Source organism: Larus michahellis, chromosome 7 (assembly GCF_964199755.1).
Source record: "Larus michahellis chromosome 7, bLarMic1.1, whole genome shotgun sequence".
Lineage (NCBI taxonomy): Eukaryota > Metazoa > Chordata > Aves > Charadriiformes > Laridae > Larus > Larus michahellis.
The window spans coordinates 37,086,545-37,106,745 of record NC_133902.1 but is presented as its reverse complement, the minus strand read 5'-3'; the positions used below and the strand labels follow the sequence as shown (position 1 = coordinate 37,106,745).

The 20,201-nt window shown below is 44.0% G+C and overlaps 1 protein-coding gene across 15 annotated transcripts in view; it reads right to left on the bottom strand.

Moving 5' to 3' along the window:
* HDAC4 (histone deacetylase 4) overlaps positions 1–20,201 on the bottom strand; it is a 262,543-nt gene that overhangs the window by 195,312 nt on the left and 47,030 nt on the right. Inside the window, exon 1 of one of the 15 annotated variants that reach the window (XM_074595472.1) lies at positions 8,414–8,435. The exons of the other annotated variants lie outside the window; for them this stretch is intronic. Within the exon in view, the coding sequence (XP_074451573.1) occupies positions 8,414–8,423 (10 nt within the window). The 5' untranslated portion in view covers positions 8,424–8,435. Of the gene's footprint in view, positions 1–8,413; positions 8,436–20,201 lie in introns of those variants that run through there. 15 annotated transcript variants of the gene reach the window in all.

Here is a 20,201-nt window from a genome sequence, read left to right as displayed (position 1 = left end):
TCGCAGAGGAACATCAGAGCTAGGGAGGACCTCAGATATGGATCCTGAAGGCTGGGAGGGGAGCTGAAAGGAAGGAAAATGGTCACTCTCGCCTACAAGTGAAAGGAGGTGGGATAAAAGGATTTACAGTGGACCTTGCGTACAAAAAGATAGCGTGAACCCTACAGTGTACCTACCTGCTAGGCAAACCTTCACCAAGAGGGCTTCAAAAGGGAATAAATAAAACCTTCAGCACATTTCCAGTACCAGCTCTGTAACTAATTTAAAGATCTCTCGCTAGGTACCAGCGATTTGAAGTGAAGGGCAGATAAGACTGTTGTGGGTTTGGGAGTTGAAGCTGTTTTTGTAACGCCTCTCCAAAAGACTTTCTGCTCATCAGCAGCACGAAGTCGTGTCCCACTGCAAGGCTGAGTTTGCCAAAAGGCATTTATTTCTGGGCTTGCAATCCTCTTCGAGGTGGGAGCTCCATTTCGGCACTGACAGTGCCTGGCTCCCGATCCTGCTGCAGTCACAGTTTCTAGGTCAAAAACCACAGACTTACTGTGTAAAAGTACAAATAATTCTGCAAGACAGGACCCCCATGTTTAGAGACATGGAAAGATGATTCTGTAATTAATTTAATTTGATTGAAGTTCTTATTAGAAAAAAATAATTAAGTGTAAAGCCAAACCTGTGTCCCTTTACATAAAAACACTCATCACAGCAACCTTGGAAATAAACCCCACGCTTACACAATGAAACCTACATATGTATTACTGTGAGGGTGGTGAGACCCTGGCCCAGGTTGCCCAGAGAAGCTGTGGCTGCCCCATCCCTGGAGGGGTTCAAGGCCAGGTTGGACGGGGCTTTGAGCAACCTGGTCTGGTGGAAGGTGTCCCTGCCCAGGGAGGGGGGTATATATAGGTGTCTCCAATACAAGCCCAGACCTCTAGATTCAAAGAGTTAAGCGATAACCCAGCATAGCAGAAGGAGGGGTCTAGGGGACCAGAAGGAAAAGAACATCAACTTCTCCTCTCCTACTTAAACCACAGGCTCTCTTCCCAGAGTTTGAGCCTGGACTATTGAACCCAGTTTCAAGAGGATCTGCTCGAAGCAGTCACTCACACACTTGCCTTGGTCTTCTGTTCCAAACTGTGAACAAAGCCTCTCTTAAATGTGGTTTGATTGACGCAAATCAAGAGCTGAGCGGGTGATTCATAGTTGTCAGACCGTAACACTTGCATAAAAACAGCATGTGGACAAACTCGCTGATGCACTCAAACACTTAGCACTATCATGAAAAGCATTAGAGTCAAACACAGACCACTCATGATAAGGTGGCTTTTTTATTCCCCTTCCTCCCCCCTAAAAGACATTTTGGATTTTCCTAGGTAACAGAGTTGTAATAAATCATCAGACATAAGTGTGTAATTAGCATCTTGCTGCACTTCCCCTACAGCTTGGCTGGAAAGATTAGCGTGTCAAATAGAGTTAAAGCATAATCCCTGTGGAGTTAGGGGATAACCCACAACCAGACCCCACTGATTTCCTGCAGTTTTGACAGCAGGGCTGCCACACTGTCAGACACCTATTTTGACCTTTCTATTCCCAATCTAAGTGTACTCCCTCTCCCTCTATAGTAAAGACATTTTCCCTTCTCTTTTACTTTCCCGTGAGCTTCACAGAGGCAGGTCCATGACTGGGGACAGAAACATTTTGCCCCGTTTCATAAGGATACCTTCAGGAAAGAGCCAAAAGCAGCATCTGACCTGATCCCAGGCTACAGCTCTTCCACTTGCTGACCCTGAACTGGTCCCGCTTTCCTTGCATTTCACATGGGCTTTGCATAGGGCATTCACAGATGTAGATAAAGCTGGGATCTTTCTATACTCTCCATGCATCTCAGTCCAACTTACCTAGAAGAGACACCATGAACAGCACACATGACTTGATTCCATGTCATCATCCTCAGAGCAGTCCAGCTGGAAAGTCCGCAGTCTAGAGCCATGCCATGAGAAAGCTGCAGCCGTCTCTTGAAGGAGCTGACATGCTTTCACAGGAAGATGGCTGAGTCAGAAGCACACTTTCTCCTTCAGTAAGGCCACACCTGACCCAAAAGTAGAGATGGGTATCCTACCACCGCACCAACAGGGCTTACAAAAGCACTCAGGGGAGTCAGAACTCCTGACTAAACTCTGGATTTGCAAATTTAGGGGAAACAGCATAGATCACAAGGATCTCAATTCTCCTCCTAGCTGGAAGAGGGTGGGAAGTGAGTGAATGAGCTACTGGGCCACCAGAGGGTCCCTGCCACCAGCAGCAGGCCGGTGCTGTGCTGCTGTAGCTCTCCCCACCACACAAAGACAGCATACAAACTTCTGCCATAATTAACTCATGAAAATGACACCGTTACGTTCCTGCAAACAATTAGGACGCAAGAGGGAATATACAATGTTCCTGCCAACAGCACAAAATAAACTGAAGAGGTAAGAAGATTCAAACAAGCACAACTTGGGAAGTAACTCTTAAATCCAAGATGCACTTTGATGACACTTAGGTTCCCAGGGTACCTGAAACAACACGCATGTCTTCTCCAGTACTAAGCCTAAATGAGACACCAATTTTCCCTTTTAGGAGCTGGAAAAGTGAGTCAAGATCTGCCCAGTCACCTGCACCAAACCTGCGCTCCTCGAAGTTCATGGCAATCCATCCCGAAGCCTCTGTATCCTGAGCTGGCTTTGCTAGAACAGAGCTACGTCCTACACCTGAGCTCCCAAAAGAGTCTTTCTGATCCATGCATCACCCACAGCCCTCCAAGCTCCCGGTGTTTAGAAGACTCTTCTGTCACCACCTTAATTTCCTCAGCCTCTCGCCTCTTCTTCCAGCTGGAGTCTGGTCCCATGACCTAGGGAAAGCAGCTCCCCCAGCTCTGTTCAGGATCGAGTAAAGAAAAGGCTAAGCAATGGAAGCGCCCACCATCGCAAGTCCACAAGGCTCATCTCCTCCCATCGTTTTCTTGTTTTTTCTGGAAAAAAAAACACTAAACTAAGCTGGTAGCAGCATCTAGGATCCTGGGAAAACAACAGAATAAATCAGCGAGTACCTTAGACACAGCGTACATCCACATCAACATTTCAGTTTGGACCAGTGCACTTCCAAAGGGCATCTCCTAGGACACACCACTTAAACCATGTTCTCAGAGACGTTTTAGCACACAAACTAGATTTCTCTGCAGAAAAGTTAACCAAGAACCAGTAGAAGAGGTACTCCATGAGCACACCTAATGGACCTTCTCGAACCAGGGGTATTCAGCCCACACTACTAGATTAGAGCAGGTACAAAGTGAGACACGTGCACACCTTTCATCACCAGCCTGTTGCCAGCACGGAGACAGCCCATGTCACCAGGTCTGCTCCTGCACTGAGCTGCCCACCCAGAGACCCTCCACAGCCTGGACCAGTCCTGTCTTCGCCACTTATTGCCATATTTAAACAGTGCTGCTCCACTACAGAGAATAGACTTTAACTGAACGGTAAGACCTAAAAGTGCTTTCAGTGTAACATACCCCCTCCACCTGGCTGAAAAGGAACAAGTCTAAAAGGTTGGAGGCACCCAAGTTTGACATCTCTGCATTACTGCAGTTGGGACCAGCCTAAGAAGCAATCATTCCACCAACACAAGAACATCAGATCTAATTCACCAGGATGAAAACAGACGGGGGGCGGGGGGGTGGGAAGCAGAAAACAAGGAAAGAAGATTTCTGAGAAACACATTATCATTAACATGATGAAGCACTGCAGCATGTTGCTGAGAAGGAAATGAAAAAGCTAATTTGACTCAATATTTTTCAGTGTAAACACATCCAGTCCCATGTTGTTTTTAAGTGCTATGTCAAATACACAAGCCAGTAGAGTTGAATACACTCTAGAGCTCCTGCTATTATAAGTCACTAAAATAACTGATGCCTAAAAACCTTCTGGCAGCTCATACTTGAGAGTAGGTAAAAACGCAAGACTGCAGACAACGGGGTGCTAGCAAAGGGACAGCACTAGAACAAGTTATTTCATCTGAGCTTCAAAGACCTAAGAACTGCTACTTTTTTTTTTTTTATAGACAGCTTCCAGGAAACTCCCCTTTCTTTGTTTATAGCAAATTATTTGGTTGGAAGACTTTTTAAGTAGCATTGAGTTTTCAATTGGTATGAGCAAACTAGTAAGTGCCCATGCAGTTATGGCAGAATTTTTTCCCCAGTTCCAGTGCTGCCTAAGAATCTGGCAGGATGTGGCTTCAGCTGTGCTCTCCAAACAACAGATCGCTTCTTAATGCCTTGGCCAAACCAAGAGAGGAAGGGATTTTTCGGGCAGGACCCTACAAGCAGCTGTCCGCAAGTGTCAACAGCTGGAAGTCAAAGCGCATTGTCTTAAAAATAGAGAAGGCAGAAGATCAACGTGTGAGGATCAGGACAAGGTGACAGACAACAGCAAATAAATACTTTCAAATATAGTCCCCATAGTAAATTTCTATAGCTCTTAGGGTTTGGGTTTTAGGAAAACATCAGCATGACTAACGTATTTAGGAAGTCCAAAAATGAAATCTTGCGTTGTTTTTGGCTTAATGCAGAAAATCAGCTTTAATGACAACCTACAGTTAGCTCTGTAGTAATTTTCTTTCTGCTTCATTGACATATATGACAAGACTTTATTAGCAGGGTTAAAATTAAAAACAAAACATTTTCCCAGCTGCAAAGAATGCTTAAGCTTTCATTGACACCTCGTGAAGAAACAAAAAGAAAAAAAAATATATTTCAAAGCAATTCCATCACCTTTTTGTATTTTGTCTTTTCCTAGTATTTTACATCAGAAGTTTTGTACTTTGTACATGTATGACCACACATATTTCATCATCAGGATTAATCACTGTGAAAAATTACTGTCACAAAGGGCAGTATATATTGTTATATACATATACATACATATATATACACACACACACACAATATATACAAATAAAATTATGACTTCTAACTCAGGAAACCACCAAATACACACTCAAAAAGAACACCATTGGGCAATATGGATTACGACTTCGGTCAGCATTTTTAGAATTTCACACAATCCAATTACTGGCATTGGAGGAAACATCTGAGTAGACTCGAGATTCTTTTTTAGCATGGGAAGTGATTTTAATTTCAGGCACTTTGCCCATATTTTTCATCTAAACACCACACAACTTAAGCTTATGTATGGGAAGTGGGGGAAACCCCAGATACCATCACTGCCATGATCTAAGTTTGAAAACTTTCAAGTCCTGCCCACTCCCCCCGGTCTTAAACAAGAGTTTGTGCAGTATCACCCCAATGATTTTGTCCTTTATTCCCTCCCAATCAAGATCATTATTGCACATTTTGTTTGCTCTTATGTCAAATACCTCATTTAGCGGCTTTTCAAGGGCTCTAGTGCTACTTTGAGGTACCTTGGACTCCGAGAAGCCATGGGCAATTCAGGATCCCCCGCATTGCACAGCTCAGGAACTTCCTACAGGACCCACCTGAACCATAAGCAGGACTCAGACACCTCAGAAGGACTACGGTTGGGACCCCACTGAACAGCCCCCCACATAAAGCCTCCTGCCCCACTGATTTTTCCACTGCCCGAGATGGGCACAAAGCATGGTTTAGGGAATGTTGCCTGCAGAAAATATCTTAAAAAACAAAATGAGTTTAAGGGATGCCTGGCAGGCTAAAACCTGATAGCTGCAGCTGTCCCCTTCCAAAATTGTGGAAGGATTATTGGGTATCAAACAGCAAAGTAGTTTAGAGCGGCCTAAAACCATTTCACTTTTTTTTTTTTAATGGCTGCTATTTAACAGAGAAAAGACATGGTGCAATCTGAGATGATTTCTCCTGAATTTGTTTTTTTTGAAGGCTTACATCACGGGAGTTTAACAATGTTGAAGAATATAATTCAAAAATAGTTCTCTCAAGCAAATCCTCTTTGGGCCATGCTTCCCAATTCCCCCAGCACAGTCTCCCAGACAAGACCAGCATCCTGGTCCGCTTACCACAAGAGCTTCTTTGCACAATAAAAAATAAGGCTCTAGAAGCACCATCCACAACCAAAGCCCACAACACAGTTTACTACCTGTAATTAGGTTATGGCAACAAGACCAGTTTACAACTGGGGAAAAAAAAGCTGTCTTGTTTATTTAGAGAGGGTCTCGTTTCTGGCAGTGATTTTCTTCTTTTTAAATCCTGTGCAGTAACAGCATATCTTCCTCTCTCCCAAGTACCTGTCTTTTTGCTAAAGGTCTTGAATTTTTTTTTTTTCTTTTAAAAAAGACAGCAAATTACAGCATCTAGTAAGTAATGTGGTTGGAGGTTTTATTGACACTTGTTTGGCACGACCAGGACAGCTCTTAGAGCTTTACCACTTGTGAATAACGGACACATTAAAAAACTAAAGTCAATAAAACTTGTATGCTACATAAATATGAGAAGCATATTCAGAGCGCAGATCTTTTTCAGGGTGTTCCCCACCACCACCTTAATTAGCGTTAAGAGTTGGCAAGAACTGTCTAAGCACCAAGGGCAGCACTAGGTATTTTATTGCCACGTTAGATATCTCAGGACAGCAAAGAAGATGAAAGAGCCACCGGTACAAGGAAGTGTGCTCACACCTCTGGAAGAGTTGCACATGGATAACTTCTAACCCGAAGCAGAAGTACGGGTTGTGTTTTTTTTTTGTTTTAGAAATTTAAAGCAGGAGTGGTGTTTGAAAACCTTCAGAGATTTGGGAAAAAAATAACAACACAAAACCTGTAACAGATTTTGCTTGAGCCCTTCTCTCTGACATTAGAGAACCTCTGCTTTAGAAACAGAAACGAGGAGGAACAGAGAAAGGAGTAAGAAATAACAATTAGGGAAAGGAAATTTGGTTTTGCTAAATCGACAGCATTCTGTTGGGGAGGGAAGTTATCCAAGCAAGTGATCCTGCAGCACAGCAAAACCCTCCCAGGACTTCCCAATCCAACTTCAACAGGAATGCTCAAGTAAGAGCTTCCCAAACCCCCGTTACGGTAAAGAAAAACATCCCAATTTACTGCAAGTCATCAAAAGCAAGAGTCCTTGACATGGTCATCAGTGTCTTCATCTGGCTGCAAAAAGCTTACCGTGGAAGTAACCTCTGGCTCACGGTCAATCCAGAAAAAAGAAAGCTTTACTGTCTGTGTAATGAGTTACTAGGCTATGAGGGGGAAAATAGGATGAAGCAATTAAGAAATCAGGGATCACCATAAATGCTGTGGCTCAAGGCTGCAATACCTTGACTCCTCTGTACTTTGTGTAGCTGAAACTCTTAGTACTGGTTTGTTTATTTTTTGCATGCTTGTCAACAATTCTGATTAAAAACATCTCAACCACTTAAATTATGCAAGAATTGTGACTGCCATGCAGAAACGTATCTCCAGAGCTGACCTCCAGCATGTTCCTGACACATGCCGTTTTAATCACAACTTAAAGAATCACCAACTCTGAATATTGAACGTAAAACTGGAGAGAATTTTCTAGATGTACTAGGAATAAGAGTTGCTACAAGAGTCCCAGAAGAGCTCTGGGCGGTAAATCATTTATGTTGCTTGAATATCAATTTGGCAATTAAGGTAAGAAATAAGAAGGAAGTGTTATCATATGCATGAAGCCCTGTACAGCAGAGTTCCAGGTAAGGAAGGGGCACTTTTCAAACCCCCAAACAAACAGGAGTAGAGAGACTCTCGTGGCACTTGCGTTGATGATTGTGGGAACTACACTCACATAAAAGAGCCGTTTCCCAGGTCCCTGCTGGCACCAGGAGAACACGAAGGGGCTCAGGCTGGCACTTCTCGGAAGACACTGCTGCTCGGGGTTGCAGCTCTTCATAGCGAGTGCGGTTCAAGGTGCGTCCTGCTGCAGACAAGCCAACGGCGTGTTTCTGCAGTAATTGATCTATAGGGCACGGATTATATAAACAGTTGTTTCTCGCTCATTTCCACTCCATCGGCATCTCCCCTGATAAAAATGCACTTGTCAATACAGCAGCTGCTATCAACTGGCAGAACCATTAGCAGCTGCAATGTCTTTAACTGGAAACCCTAGGTGAGTTTTGGAAAGATGTTTGGAAAATACAGCTGCAAAGCCTCGGCATGCAGCTGTGTGCAGACACAGACGAGAGCGGCAATTTTTTTCCGTGCCATTCTTCCATGGTTTGAAAAAACATAATGTCAATTTTCTCAGTTTCACTCGCTATAAATCCTTATTTAAGCATATCTGCACTAGTCTTTTTGACTATTTTGATAGTAAACTTGGTATCCAGATCCTATTTTCGGAAAAGACAGTCCAATTTCTTTTAAAGCTATTACTTTCACTTTAACAGGTTATTGTTTTCTGCAAATTTATCCTTACCTTTCTGCATCTCTGCATAGAAGACACAGCTATATTGTGCCCTGGAAGCAAACGCAGCGTGTCCAAAGCTGACCAGCTCTCTCTCCTCAGTGCTGTAGGACTGTAACATCGCGCTCCACGGCACTGCAAAACAGCCTGCCTTAAACCGTCGTGTGCAGGACCAACCCTTGAGCGTCAAGAGAAGCATTTCACTTCTTAAGACTATGGAAAATCCATGCCGGCAGCAAGAAGACGAACCACGGCGTGCGAGACAGCCTTCTTTGGGGACTGCTGCTGCTCAGGCTCTGAGCATGAGAAATAGCTGGCGATCGGGCAGAGATCAATGGGTGAGGTGGTCAAAGGTAAATGATAAACACAACTCGCCACAGCGACAGCGCACATATACTGCCGAAATACATATGCACAGACCAGAGCTAAATCTGCCTTTGCAATTAACGCCAGTCCCCAAACAAAATGAAATGCAGACAACTCCCCTTTCATCCCCAACCGCTTGTGGAAGAGGAAAAAAAAAAGTCTTCATGCACCTATTTATCACAGCAAGCTTGACAGAGAGCTCGCAGCTGCCTTTACCACCACTGCCATCCTCACACCAGGAGCAGGAGGAAGGGCTGGAGGCACATCTCCTCCTGCAGGGACAGCCCAGCAGAGCGCCTGCCTCTGCTGCCGTTGCCCTACACACTCTCCAAGGATTGTATGGGAGCAAAGGAGGGCTGTGAAGTTGCTATAAACAGGTAGAGAAAAATAAACAATGGAGTTGCTCACCATACATTCAAGTGCTTTATCTGGCATCAACCAGGGCACATTTCATGTCTTTTCGGTTGACCAGAGTTTCAGAGCTTCATTGGAGCAGGACCCAAAAGCTTCAGTTTAACTCTACGGTATGAGGTGTGTCCCCTGCACGAAGATTCCTTAACACTTTTCAATTTTAAAATTTAATGACAACTGGGAGAAGAGAACCAAGGCTGGAACCTGGTTAGCGCACATTCAGAGCTTGGGGCCCTGAAACTCACTTTCATCCACGGGTACAAGACAGTGGAAGGGGGGGCGGGGGGAACCACCACCAAACCTTTGTGTTCCCATCAGTGATCTACCCAGTTTAATTTTGCTAGCTGTGCATTGCAAAATCAATGCTTACCTAAAGAGCTAGCCTCCTGTTGAGCAATATGGTCTATAACTCTGTTGCAACTGAAGCTGAGAGCAGGATGCTGCGCTCAGGAATACCCCCCCCCCTCCTCCCAAGCTCCCTCTGCTTCAGCTGGGATAACTCAGCTCTGCTTTTTCAGGACTGGAGAAGTGCAGAACACACCTGCTGCCGAGCCAGCTGCAACACACACAAACCACTGCACACCACCGTTCAGCTCTGCTTCTAACACCTCATTTCTCTACCTTTATGGACTAGCTTTGCTGTCCTTAGCCACAACTATTCATAATGCGATAAGCACGCACATCACACCTCTCCCTGGCACCAAGACCATGTGCCTCCGCAGAGCGCCTCAGGGGAAAGAGGTGGAAAGCCCACGGACATCACTGCTCAAGGAATGGCACTGCAGAGACAGCCGGCTGAACCTCCTTCCTTTGCTTTCTTGAAACTGGAATTCCATCCCAGAGAGTTAAATCGAGTCCTGCCTCTATCCTGTGAGACCACCTCTGATTGAGAAGTTTATTTCATAGAGCTTTTCAGAGATTCAAACAGTAGCAAACAACCAAATGCAAAGGTTAATATTGAGTGTTGCTAGAGAAAACTCACCTTTTCAAGTTGAGGAAGCAGCGTACTACATTAGCTTAGCTGAGAAAAAAAAAAAATATTTTTGGAGGGTCTCTTGCAATTAGTTCAAATGTAAACACCTTCAAACAGGAGCTTATTCCAAGATGGGACGAGGAAAGCGGAGATGAATTGCAAGGCTGTGCCCCATAGAGAAGATGATGGGTCAGAGCCTAACGCCCAAACCAACCGTCAGTAGTGACAGAGTGACACCAAAGTGCCTCTGAACAGATAAGTGAAGAACGCCATTTTACAGGGACTGTGTGATCGCTTAAACATTCATAAATCCCCCATAAAAGCTGGAGGCTATTTATCATCAATTTTAAACACAATAACTAAACTAAGCGCACTGCATTAGTCAGGAACATCTATTCGCTCCCCTGACATCTTTTGGGGTCCGCAAGGTTCTCATCTGAGCATTTGCTTTAAAACCTAGAGGATCACAACTGGCCAGGCAGCACTAAAACAGCAGATACAGAAATGTCTAAATATCCATTGTGTCACCCTCTGAGCCCGAAAGCCGCCTTCACAAAGAGTCATAAACTACTCGGCCGCCAAGATAACGCAGACTCTGCAGACCCCACGGACATTTTGCTGCAGCCTCAGGTGAGAAGTCATTCACTTCTCCCCAGCCCCTGTCTGAACACAAAGTGCCCAGGAGGCTTTTTTTCCCCTTTACATTTAAAAGAAGCGAGCTGAAGTCAGTCCCGGCTGGTTGCATGCCAATTATCTATATGTAAAGGAGCCATTCTGTTTAACTGGTGGTGTCCCTGCACATGCTGCTGTGGACTGCTGTCTCCCCCTCTGGGCAAACGGGGTACAGAGACAAAATGCTTGTTTCTGCACAAGAGAGGCATATATGTATTTGTATATATCTGCATAGGGGCATATATGTATTTGTATATATCTGCATATATGCATGTTCAATGCATACTTTGTATATATATGCATATTTAACAGCAGTAGTAATTCCCATCTGTCATGAAAACCCCATTAGACACTGATACTGGTTCCATTCAGACAGACCCTTGTATTTGCTTGCACAGATACCAAGAAATTGCTGTATTCCACATCCTTTTCCAGATACCTGCCCCGACGAGTTGCTGCAGGGAGCTCCCAACTGCTCATGCCCCTGAGCTCGGCAGCAGAGGAGGCAGCACTGCATTCGCCTGCGCCGTGCTCTACATTTGGAAGGCGATCTTTGCATCCATCGCAGCAAGGTGGTGTTTCCCACACACACACACACACTCCTCCCGTAAATGATGAAAGGTTCATTTATTCAGGCACCAACTACAGTGAGCTCTAGCTTACCTGGGAAAGCTTCCCATTCACCACAGGCGAGGAGAGTTTTCAAGACATGAATGTCTGTTTTATGAACATCTGCACTCCATGAATGCTCAGAGTAAGAAATTTATAAATGTGAGGATTGTACATATGGGCAATACATTATATCTCTAAGGAAAAAAAACATGAGATGCAAAACAGTACAAAAGCCTAAACCAGCACTGGTCCAAGATCATACTGCCTCATCTTCCAAAATTCACGGGGGAATATCCCTAGCTATTCCCTCCTTATCACGCCTCTCCAATATACTCTCTCAGCATACATCACAGTCCAAAAATCATCCTATTCCAGGTGGATATTCCTATTCCATGGATATCTAAAGCACAGACTACATCCCCACCTTGTGCAAGCCCATCCGATGCCATGCTGAGGAACAAAGATCCTCAAGTGAAAAAGAGGTGGTGTGGGAAGCCCCGTATCCTTAACAGCCATCCAGAACATGAGACGCCAAACCCTTCCTCAGCAAGATAAAAAGTTACCACTGCGCTAATCTGCCTAATGCCCCCAAAATGGCGTACTATCTTACAGCCTTCACCCAAATACTTATCAAGCAGGATACTGGAAAAGCTGGATTTTGGGAGGGAAGGCGGTAAGATGGTGAAAGTGAGCCCCCTCCCCAGCATGGATGCCACAAGACAGCAGTTCCTCTGAGCTCCCTCGGCTTTTTAGGGAAAGATTACAAAGCTTTAGAAACCAGCAGCTGCCTCAGGGTGAGATGCAAAATGATCAGCTTGACTCTGTGCCATGCTTCAGCTGACAGAGAAAACATCATTTTCAGCAGTGGCAGCAAGTCTGCAGGTGAGTGCAGGTTAAAGAATTGCTATTTGGAAAAAAAAATCCCAAACATGTAAGGGTTAGCAGCAGAGATAACAGCATTTTACCCAGCAGGTTTCATCCAGTATGAAATCTGGGGGAAATATTCCACAAGCACGTTATCCACTGTCTGAAACTAGCATTGAAATTTAGTCCTCTACCAGCAGGCTCTGTTTATTCCTTTCCCTCCTGTCAAAAGATAAGGCCCAGGTAAAAAGTCCTATGCAAAAGTCAGTGCAATTAATCCGCTAAATGATGATTCAGCAGCCATCACGTAGGAGTGAAAACAGTTAATTTCACAGCTTCAGGAGACAGCAACAAATGTCACACCTTCCTGATGCAAGCAGACATCAGCTACCCCCTCCCTTGTAGGTCTGAAAAGGCTTATGGATTTAAACCCACATTTCCTTTGAAGATAAACTATTGCAGCACTGTAATATAATAGTATAATAAACTGACAAAGTCTGCAAGATAATTTGTAGTGCCTTTAATCAAGACAGTTTCGAGTGGTTTCCCTTTATTTTTGTCTCAGTGTCATGGACAAATTAGAAGTTACAAAGATGTCAAGTGCATCCCCATAACAACAAGCATCTTTGAGACTCACCACCACTAATATCTATGTTTCCACAGTGCAACTCACAAACATGTACACAAAAGGCACATATGCAAGTTCAAATAATGCCATTACCTTTCAATTATGCATACATGAAAGCTTCTCCCGCCCATGGCATCTCTTAGCTGCCGCCCATGGACAGGGGCTTGCTTTCTCCTGAGGCTGTCCAGAACAGGGCAAAAGACGGAAACACAGAGCTGGAGACCCGACTGCTGGAAAAATTAATGTTCTCCTTAAAGTCTGAGTAGGCAGAACCTGACAGTCCTTACATACCATGTGCCAGAGACACCGGCTTTAAAAAAATTGTCCCACTTGGATCAGCAGTTTGAGTTATTATCTCCCTCCAACAGCAACCCACCATACACTCCCTCCCTCGACTTTTTTTTTTTCTTAGTCCAGCTACAAATGTCCCTTAAAGATCAAGCAGGTAACAAACATACGTTATTATAGGAGATCATTCAACACCACTTTAAAGAAGTAAAATTCTATGAATTTCCTTGAATTTTTAATAAATACTTCTAACTTTTTTTATGCAAGTTTCACTCTCCTTTTGTTTTGCAAAAGTTCAGATCTTATATGATAGAAAGAGGTATGGGGATAGGACAAATAAGAATGACAGAAAACCAGCTGGCTATCTCAGATCAAACGCATCCCCTCAAATTGCACCCTCTTCCCTGTTTTCACTGGAGGTTGTACGTTCACGTGTGCAAAACACAGGACGGTCTTGTCTGGTTTGGGAGGGGAAAAATTCACTCTGGACGACAGTAGCATTTTGCCAGTTCACCCTACACAAACTAACAGCAGGTGGTACTTTGAATCCTTCACCCTACCAGAAAGGCAATGCCAAAAAAAAAACCAGCAAATATTAAGACACTACTGAATTCGCACTTCCAGTCAGAAAGAGCAAGATTTGAGGATGCTGTGATAAGAGAGAGGGGTTTTCTCTCCGCTTTCACCAACACTCATGCTCCCTGGCCAGACGACCTGCCACGGCTGGGCAACTCCAAGCCCTGGGAAGTTCTGCAACACAAGGTGGTGCTGGGACTCTCTTTTCCAGATAGGGACCCTTGCCAGACTTACTCCCTTGGGGATAAGGATTACACCAGCCAGACACGGGGAAAGCGGTGTTGGTGTTTTACAGCATGGGCAGATACAGACCTGATGGACAGAGCTGATGTGGGGGCTGCACTGTCGCTTCACGAACTGCACGACTATGGGCCTAATTGTTGCTTTGAGGAGAGGGAAGAGAGGCTCTGAGAAGCTCCGGCAGCTGAACATCCAAGTAATATTTGACAAATCAACAGCTTTATGTTCGGCCTCCTTATAAAAAGAGATTTTTTCACTTGGCAATAATTAAAGCTTTAAAAAAAAAAAAGGGTGAATTACAGCAACTATGCTGAATAAAAACGTGAAATGACAAATGGCAGAGAAATACAGGTGCTACACTCAAAATGTTGCTGATCTGAAACTGCTAACTGCTTTTCATTTGTATTTTACATTTGCAAGACATGTTTTCTCTAACTCCTGTTTGTAGAATATCCATTACTTGTCTATTAATGAAGCCATTCAGTAAAGACCCGTATAGGCTCATACCTTATGTTACATACCAAGTCAAATTCAGCATTGCTCTACCAGCGTGCTTCTCTACCAAGCCTGCTTCCTACTGCCTGTGCATTCATGACAACATAAATACCTAAAACTCTATCCTCCAACATGGATTTTTTTAATCCCTGCTGCCATCCCAATATAAAAATCAAGCAGCAGGAGAGAAAGCCGGACTAAGAATACTAAGGACAAGGACACAACTTGAGCAGAGATGTTCCATGTTTCCCTCACAGTGGACAGAAATATCCCCATTTGTGTAAATACAGCCTTAGTCAACAGGGCGACAAATCCGTACAGAGATAAATGTCGCACACTGACGTCAGTGCCAGAGCAACCTAATCAAAGTACAGACTTCAACTATTTTTAAACCCTAGTCAAAAGTATTTTTCTTTAAAAAAAAAAAAACACAACAACAAAACCAGTTATCATTAAAACTCATCTCTTAAAAAAAAAATCCCTTTGAAATATTCTGTATAGCAGTAAAACAGAGCTGAAGTATTTCTCTCTCTCTGGTACTGCGGACACAAAAGCGAAGCTGTACCCAACCCCGAAACTGGCTGTTCCATCCAATGCGTCACTGCACTAGAAAGCAGAAGATAAGGATTTGGGAAACCATATACACATCAGATTGGCACCAGCATTTGTATTGGAAATTTACCCAGACAGGTTAAAAATAACCCCGCAAATGTTTGCAGCCATGCTGAAGGTCGCTTTCAGCAGAGCTGCTGTTTTTATAGTAAGAGCTCCTGGCGACATGTGACTCGCTATTGCTAGTATTTTTGTCCCCAGAAAACACGCCGCACAATCAGGTTCCCTGGGATGAGAATTAAGGTCACAGAAGCTGGTGACAACCATTGTGACAGTGCCACAGCAGAGGAGTCAAGCCCAACACCTATTGATTGACTTGTTTTCCTTCTTACAACTAATCCTCCACTGACTTACATTGAAAAAAGTCATTTCTCTCTACCAGCACTCTCTGGCCAACATTCCCGGTACGCATTTCTCTGGTTTTAAGCCCCATTACCAGAGGTCCCAGTTTCAATAACACGAGAGTCAGCACGGCGCGAGAAGTGTTTACATGGACCAAGCCGCAGAGCTTCTCAATCTCCTGGCCTTGCAGAGAACCAGCGTGGGGAGAACATCATTACCTTCAGAAAGGTGCCTTTGTAAGCAACCTGGCCAAACGTCCACGGTACCTAACCCGGGGAGATGTTCTCTGTGGTGACCCTGGGTACTCAGGCTGGGCTCCACCGTCTCCATTTAGAAAGGAAGCGATTCTGACCGGGAATGCCTGACACTGCCATCAGCTCTGGCTTCAGTGCCATCTCAAGGACTTCACAGGTGCAAGAGGCAATGCTACTTCCCTGCAGTTGTAAAGATTTCTATAAACTGTTCGGGGGGGGGCGGGGGTGGAGGGGGGAAGTATCTTCAATAGCTGTATCTCCAATTTAGGGGAATGGACTCAATCATGAAGCTTCATCCTTACTGGAGACAACAGCAGGAGACAACTGGTCAAAGAACAGGAGAGAAAAGGCAGGCCATACGAAGTTACAATACAATCCACACTGTAAATTAGTATTTCAAGGTTGAATCTAAATATTCAGATCAGAATCAAGTTACAAGAGGAGACAATGAAATAACTTTTTCAGAGGATTTTTTTTTTCTTTTTTTTTGAAGAGCATACAAGGAACACGCACACCATTTTTTTGCATTTCCATCCAGCCTCCTTTCCTTAATGTTTGCCCCCTTCCATAGAAGCCATACTCAGTACAGACTCAACACAGGATAAAAAACATAAGTATTTCCACAGGATACTTGGAACCAAAGTGAAACTACACTAAGTCCTGAAGTCCCCTCTGTCCTCTCCAGCAGTTCAGATACAGCATTCGTTATCCAGGCTCATCATTCAGTCATTACTTTGCGTTAGTAAAGCCGAACAGTAACCACATATAATGAACCCAAGTCCTCTTTCCAGGCTGTCCTTGAAAGGAGCGGTGGTATGGATTGGATGCCATTTGTAATGGCTGGCAGCAAGTGTTCACATTGATCTCCGATCCTCCTTCTTTGCTGGGTTTTCAAGGAAGAAACTTGCTTTTTAAAAGGAGCAAGAATCTTTAATTCATTGCCAGCACTTCCTTCGGCTCAAACATAAAACTGATTTAAGAGTTACTTGAAGTTATCTGTACTTAATAGATAAACGAAGATACCGGCTTCATGAAAGATTTCTGACTTATTCTTCCTCACAGAGACGCAGAAAGTAAAGGCCTGTTTAGCATCTAAGGTACGCTACACAGCAGCCACTCAGTAAAAAGCCGTCGGTGCAGAACAGGAAGATTTTTATTCAGCAGAACATGAAAGTCTCATCTATAACAAACCCGCAGCTGTCAGTGAAACAGCACACCGAGGGGAGCCCTAAGCCAGCGGTGCCAAAGCTGGACTGCGGGATGCAGCCGGGGTGCCCGACACAGCTCCCAGCACCCTCCCGCTCCCACCGAGAAACGGCATCGCCAGCCCCCGTGGCCGCCTCCACCAAGATACTGCTGGTGCCTGAGCTGAACCACACAGGGCAACACAGAAGGTAGAAAATAAATCTTTGGCAACAAAAAACCAAGGAGGTTAAAAAACAAGAGGGAAGGAAAGAGGAAAATTAAAGGCAGCTATCACTCAGTGAGATCATAGACGTGCCTTGACTTGTGAAGATGCATATGAAGATGAAAATAGATGTTTATTGATTTCTCTTTCAACCAAGGGGTTGCCTTATTTAATGGAAGACAGCAGAGATAAACCTCTTGGATAAAATACCAGTGGAAGAATCCATTTCCCCAATGGAAAGGATCAATGATTTTCCCTTTTATCCTCCTAGTCACACAGCAAACTTGAGAAAACGAACTAACTGCAGCTCCCGTCTGCTCTCCTCCCAGGTGTTTCTTCAGCTAAAGAATCCACAGCAGAGTCTACACCAAACCTGTTTTGATAGGATTTTCTTACATAACTTAATCAAGCACGATAAGCAAAACCGCTTCACTTGGAACACTACATTTAGTGCAAAGTCTGCAGCTTGACCGTATAACCCATAGAGCCGGACATGCAAAGGTGGTCTCCCGGGACTAAGCAGTTTCGTCCAGCTCATTTTAAATTGGCAACACGCTAGCTGCCAGATCTGGAGTAGCACACAGACCTTAATTACGTGAAAGAACACAAGTACAGAATAACAAAGTCTTTAAGCAAGAACCATGCTGAGAGCTCTGAAGTCCCCTGCAGTACTTTCCCACCCCCACCAAATAAAACTCTGTATTCGGGGGTGGGGGGGAAGGAATACAAAGTACATTTACTGTAATACTCACAGATGAAAAATTGTAATTGCTCTGCCTTGACATCTGGTTTCTATTTTGCTTCCATTATATCAGATTACATAACAAACAGATGATGCACCAGAGCTACAGAGTTCTTCTGCAAGTCTTGTGCGGATTTGTTGTTTACATTCTTGTTCATAAAAATTTAAGCTATGCCACACACATGGGCGTGTTTGAGGCAGACAAAGGCGAAGACAAACGAGCAGTTTTCAAAGGAAAAAGCAAGACTGATTTGGGGGGTTCTTTAAATCTGTATAGAAAATATTCCATTTCACAGTCCAGTTCAGAAATTGAATCTGCACATAACAGCACTTGCAGCTGTGCGAAGTTTACAGGAACAAGCCACAGGGAACACACAAGTTTACAACCGGGTGAAACAGTTAGGTAAGCAAGTGCCAAATTTAATGATGCAAACACAAATTCCACTCTGCCTTGTCACGGTACGGTTATCTAATGAAATGCAACTCTACATTGCTCGTGTCCCCACTCCATCTTCTAATTTGGGTCTGTTAAATGATTTTTATTTATTTTTTACAGCCAATGGTACTTTTAAGTGACTTCTGCTGTCATGGTGACTCAGTCTTAAGAGCATATGGCAAATGTGTCATTTTCAAAATCAGACACTTATTTTGCTGACCTTGTCCCTAGACACACGTTATAAACTTTCTTCTGAGTCAACAGCACATCCTTCCTCTGCAGCAATTCAGGAAGTCGTGCAGTTATTATAAAGCTGATTCAGCTGAATACAGGTGTATCTTCACATGCTGGTGAGGTTTCAGTCTCGTCTTCACTACGCAAAAGCAGCAGCATACCTTATCAGCACAGATTACCGATTTATTTCCAGAACATGCCTCCACGTGCTTCCTCCCTCAACGCTGCAAGACGCAACGGAACAGCTGCATCTGAGTATGCTGCATTTCAGAAACAGGATATAATAATGCAGTCGTGGAGTGATGGTAACATACAATGCCATCTCTGAAGCTTCTAAATGATGTGCTCAAACCTGCAATTTTATCCCCTAACCCCACAGTTATCAGTTCGAATGAAACCCCCCTGCCCAAAACACAACACAGGAACGAACAACCCAAGAGCTGCAAAATTACACAGCTTGTGATGGTCCTCTGCTTCAGGATGCTCCAGTTCCATCTGGAACAACTCTGAATCATTTACAAATCCCATATTCACAGAAAATCACATCCACAAAATATTTTCCATGGTTAGAACATGCAGCAAGTGACCCCAAACTGCAAGTTACCCCTAGGCTTCCCACTGCAAATTTAAGTTGTCAGCATGGCCTTCTTCACCTGCACTTTTGCATACGTCCATGTCCTGCAAAGCACAGGTAGAGCATTCAGGCCAGCAAAAACATCCAGGTTCTCAGGCACCATAATGGCAAGAACTATATACTCATCTAATGTAATATGTTACATTACTGATCACCTTGGGTTCTCTGTTTTCTTTCTTAGCAGTCCTAAACATCTCCTACTGCTCGCTCTCAGGCAGGACACTGGACTAGATATGCCTTCAGTCTGCTCAAGTACAACACTCTCCATAATGGAATTATAGCTTCCATAAAGACCAATTCCAATAGGCACTTTCCTGTTTTGGCCCACGGCAACCTCATCACAAGTTGTTTTTAAAAGAAGCAACCAGGGGACCCGCTTTGCACAAGAAGAATAAAAGAGGCAGAGTAACTCTCACAACAATTCAAGGGTGTAAATTTTGACCCTTAAGGGGATCCACAGGTCTCACATGGAGAAAAGGAGGCCTAACCCACAGCACGGGTGGCATAAATCCAGACTCCTATCATGAAGCATTTAACTGTGTATCATGCACAAGCACTTACAAGAACTAATTATCATTTTTCTTTGCATAAGCCCACTCACAGGAAATTCTGCAGGATGCGTATCCCTTTGATACCTAAAATTTCAGTGAATCACGTTGCAAGCAACTCCTCGTCCATACACCCTACTAAAAGGGGCTCATGCAAATGCAGCAAACTGACTCCCTTCACGTGCTTATCTACTGCCAGGCTTGCAGGCATCTAACTTTTAATCATTAGAACAGACAAAAACTTTCTAAAAAGAAAAGATTTTCTCTACCCTGTCTCTACCAAAATATCTTAGTATCTACAGGCCCTAAGAGCCTACAGGTAGCCCGGATATCTGAACCGAACCAACAAGAGCAGGTACAAGATGGCCATGCTTTGTTTGGGAAACGCCTGCCAAAACTCCCTGCAGATGGGACCTCTCCAAGTAGGAGGTTAGTAACATTTCTGTTGGAGCCAAATATCAAAAT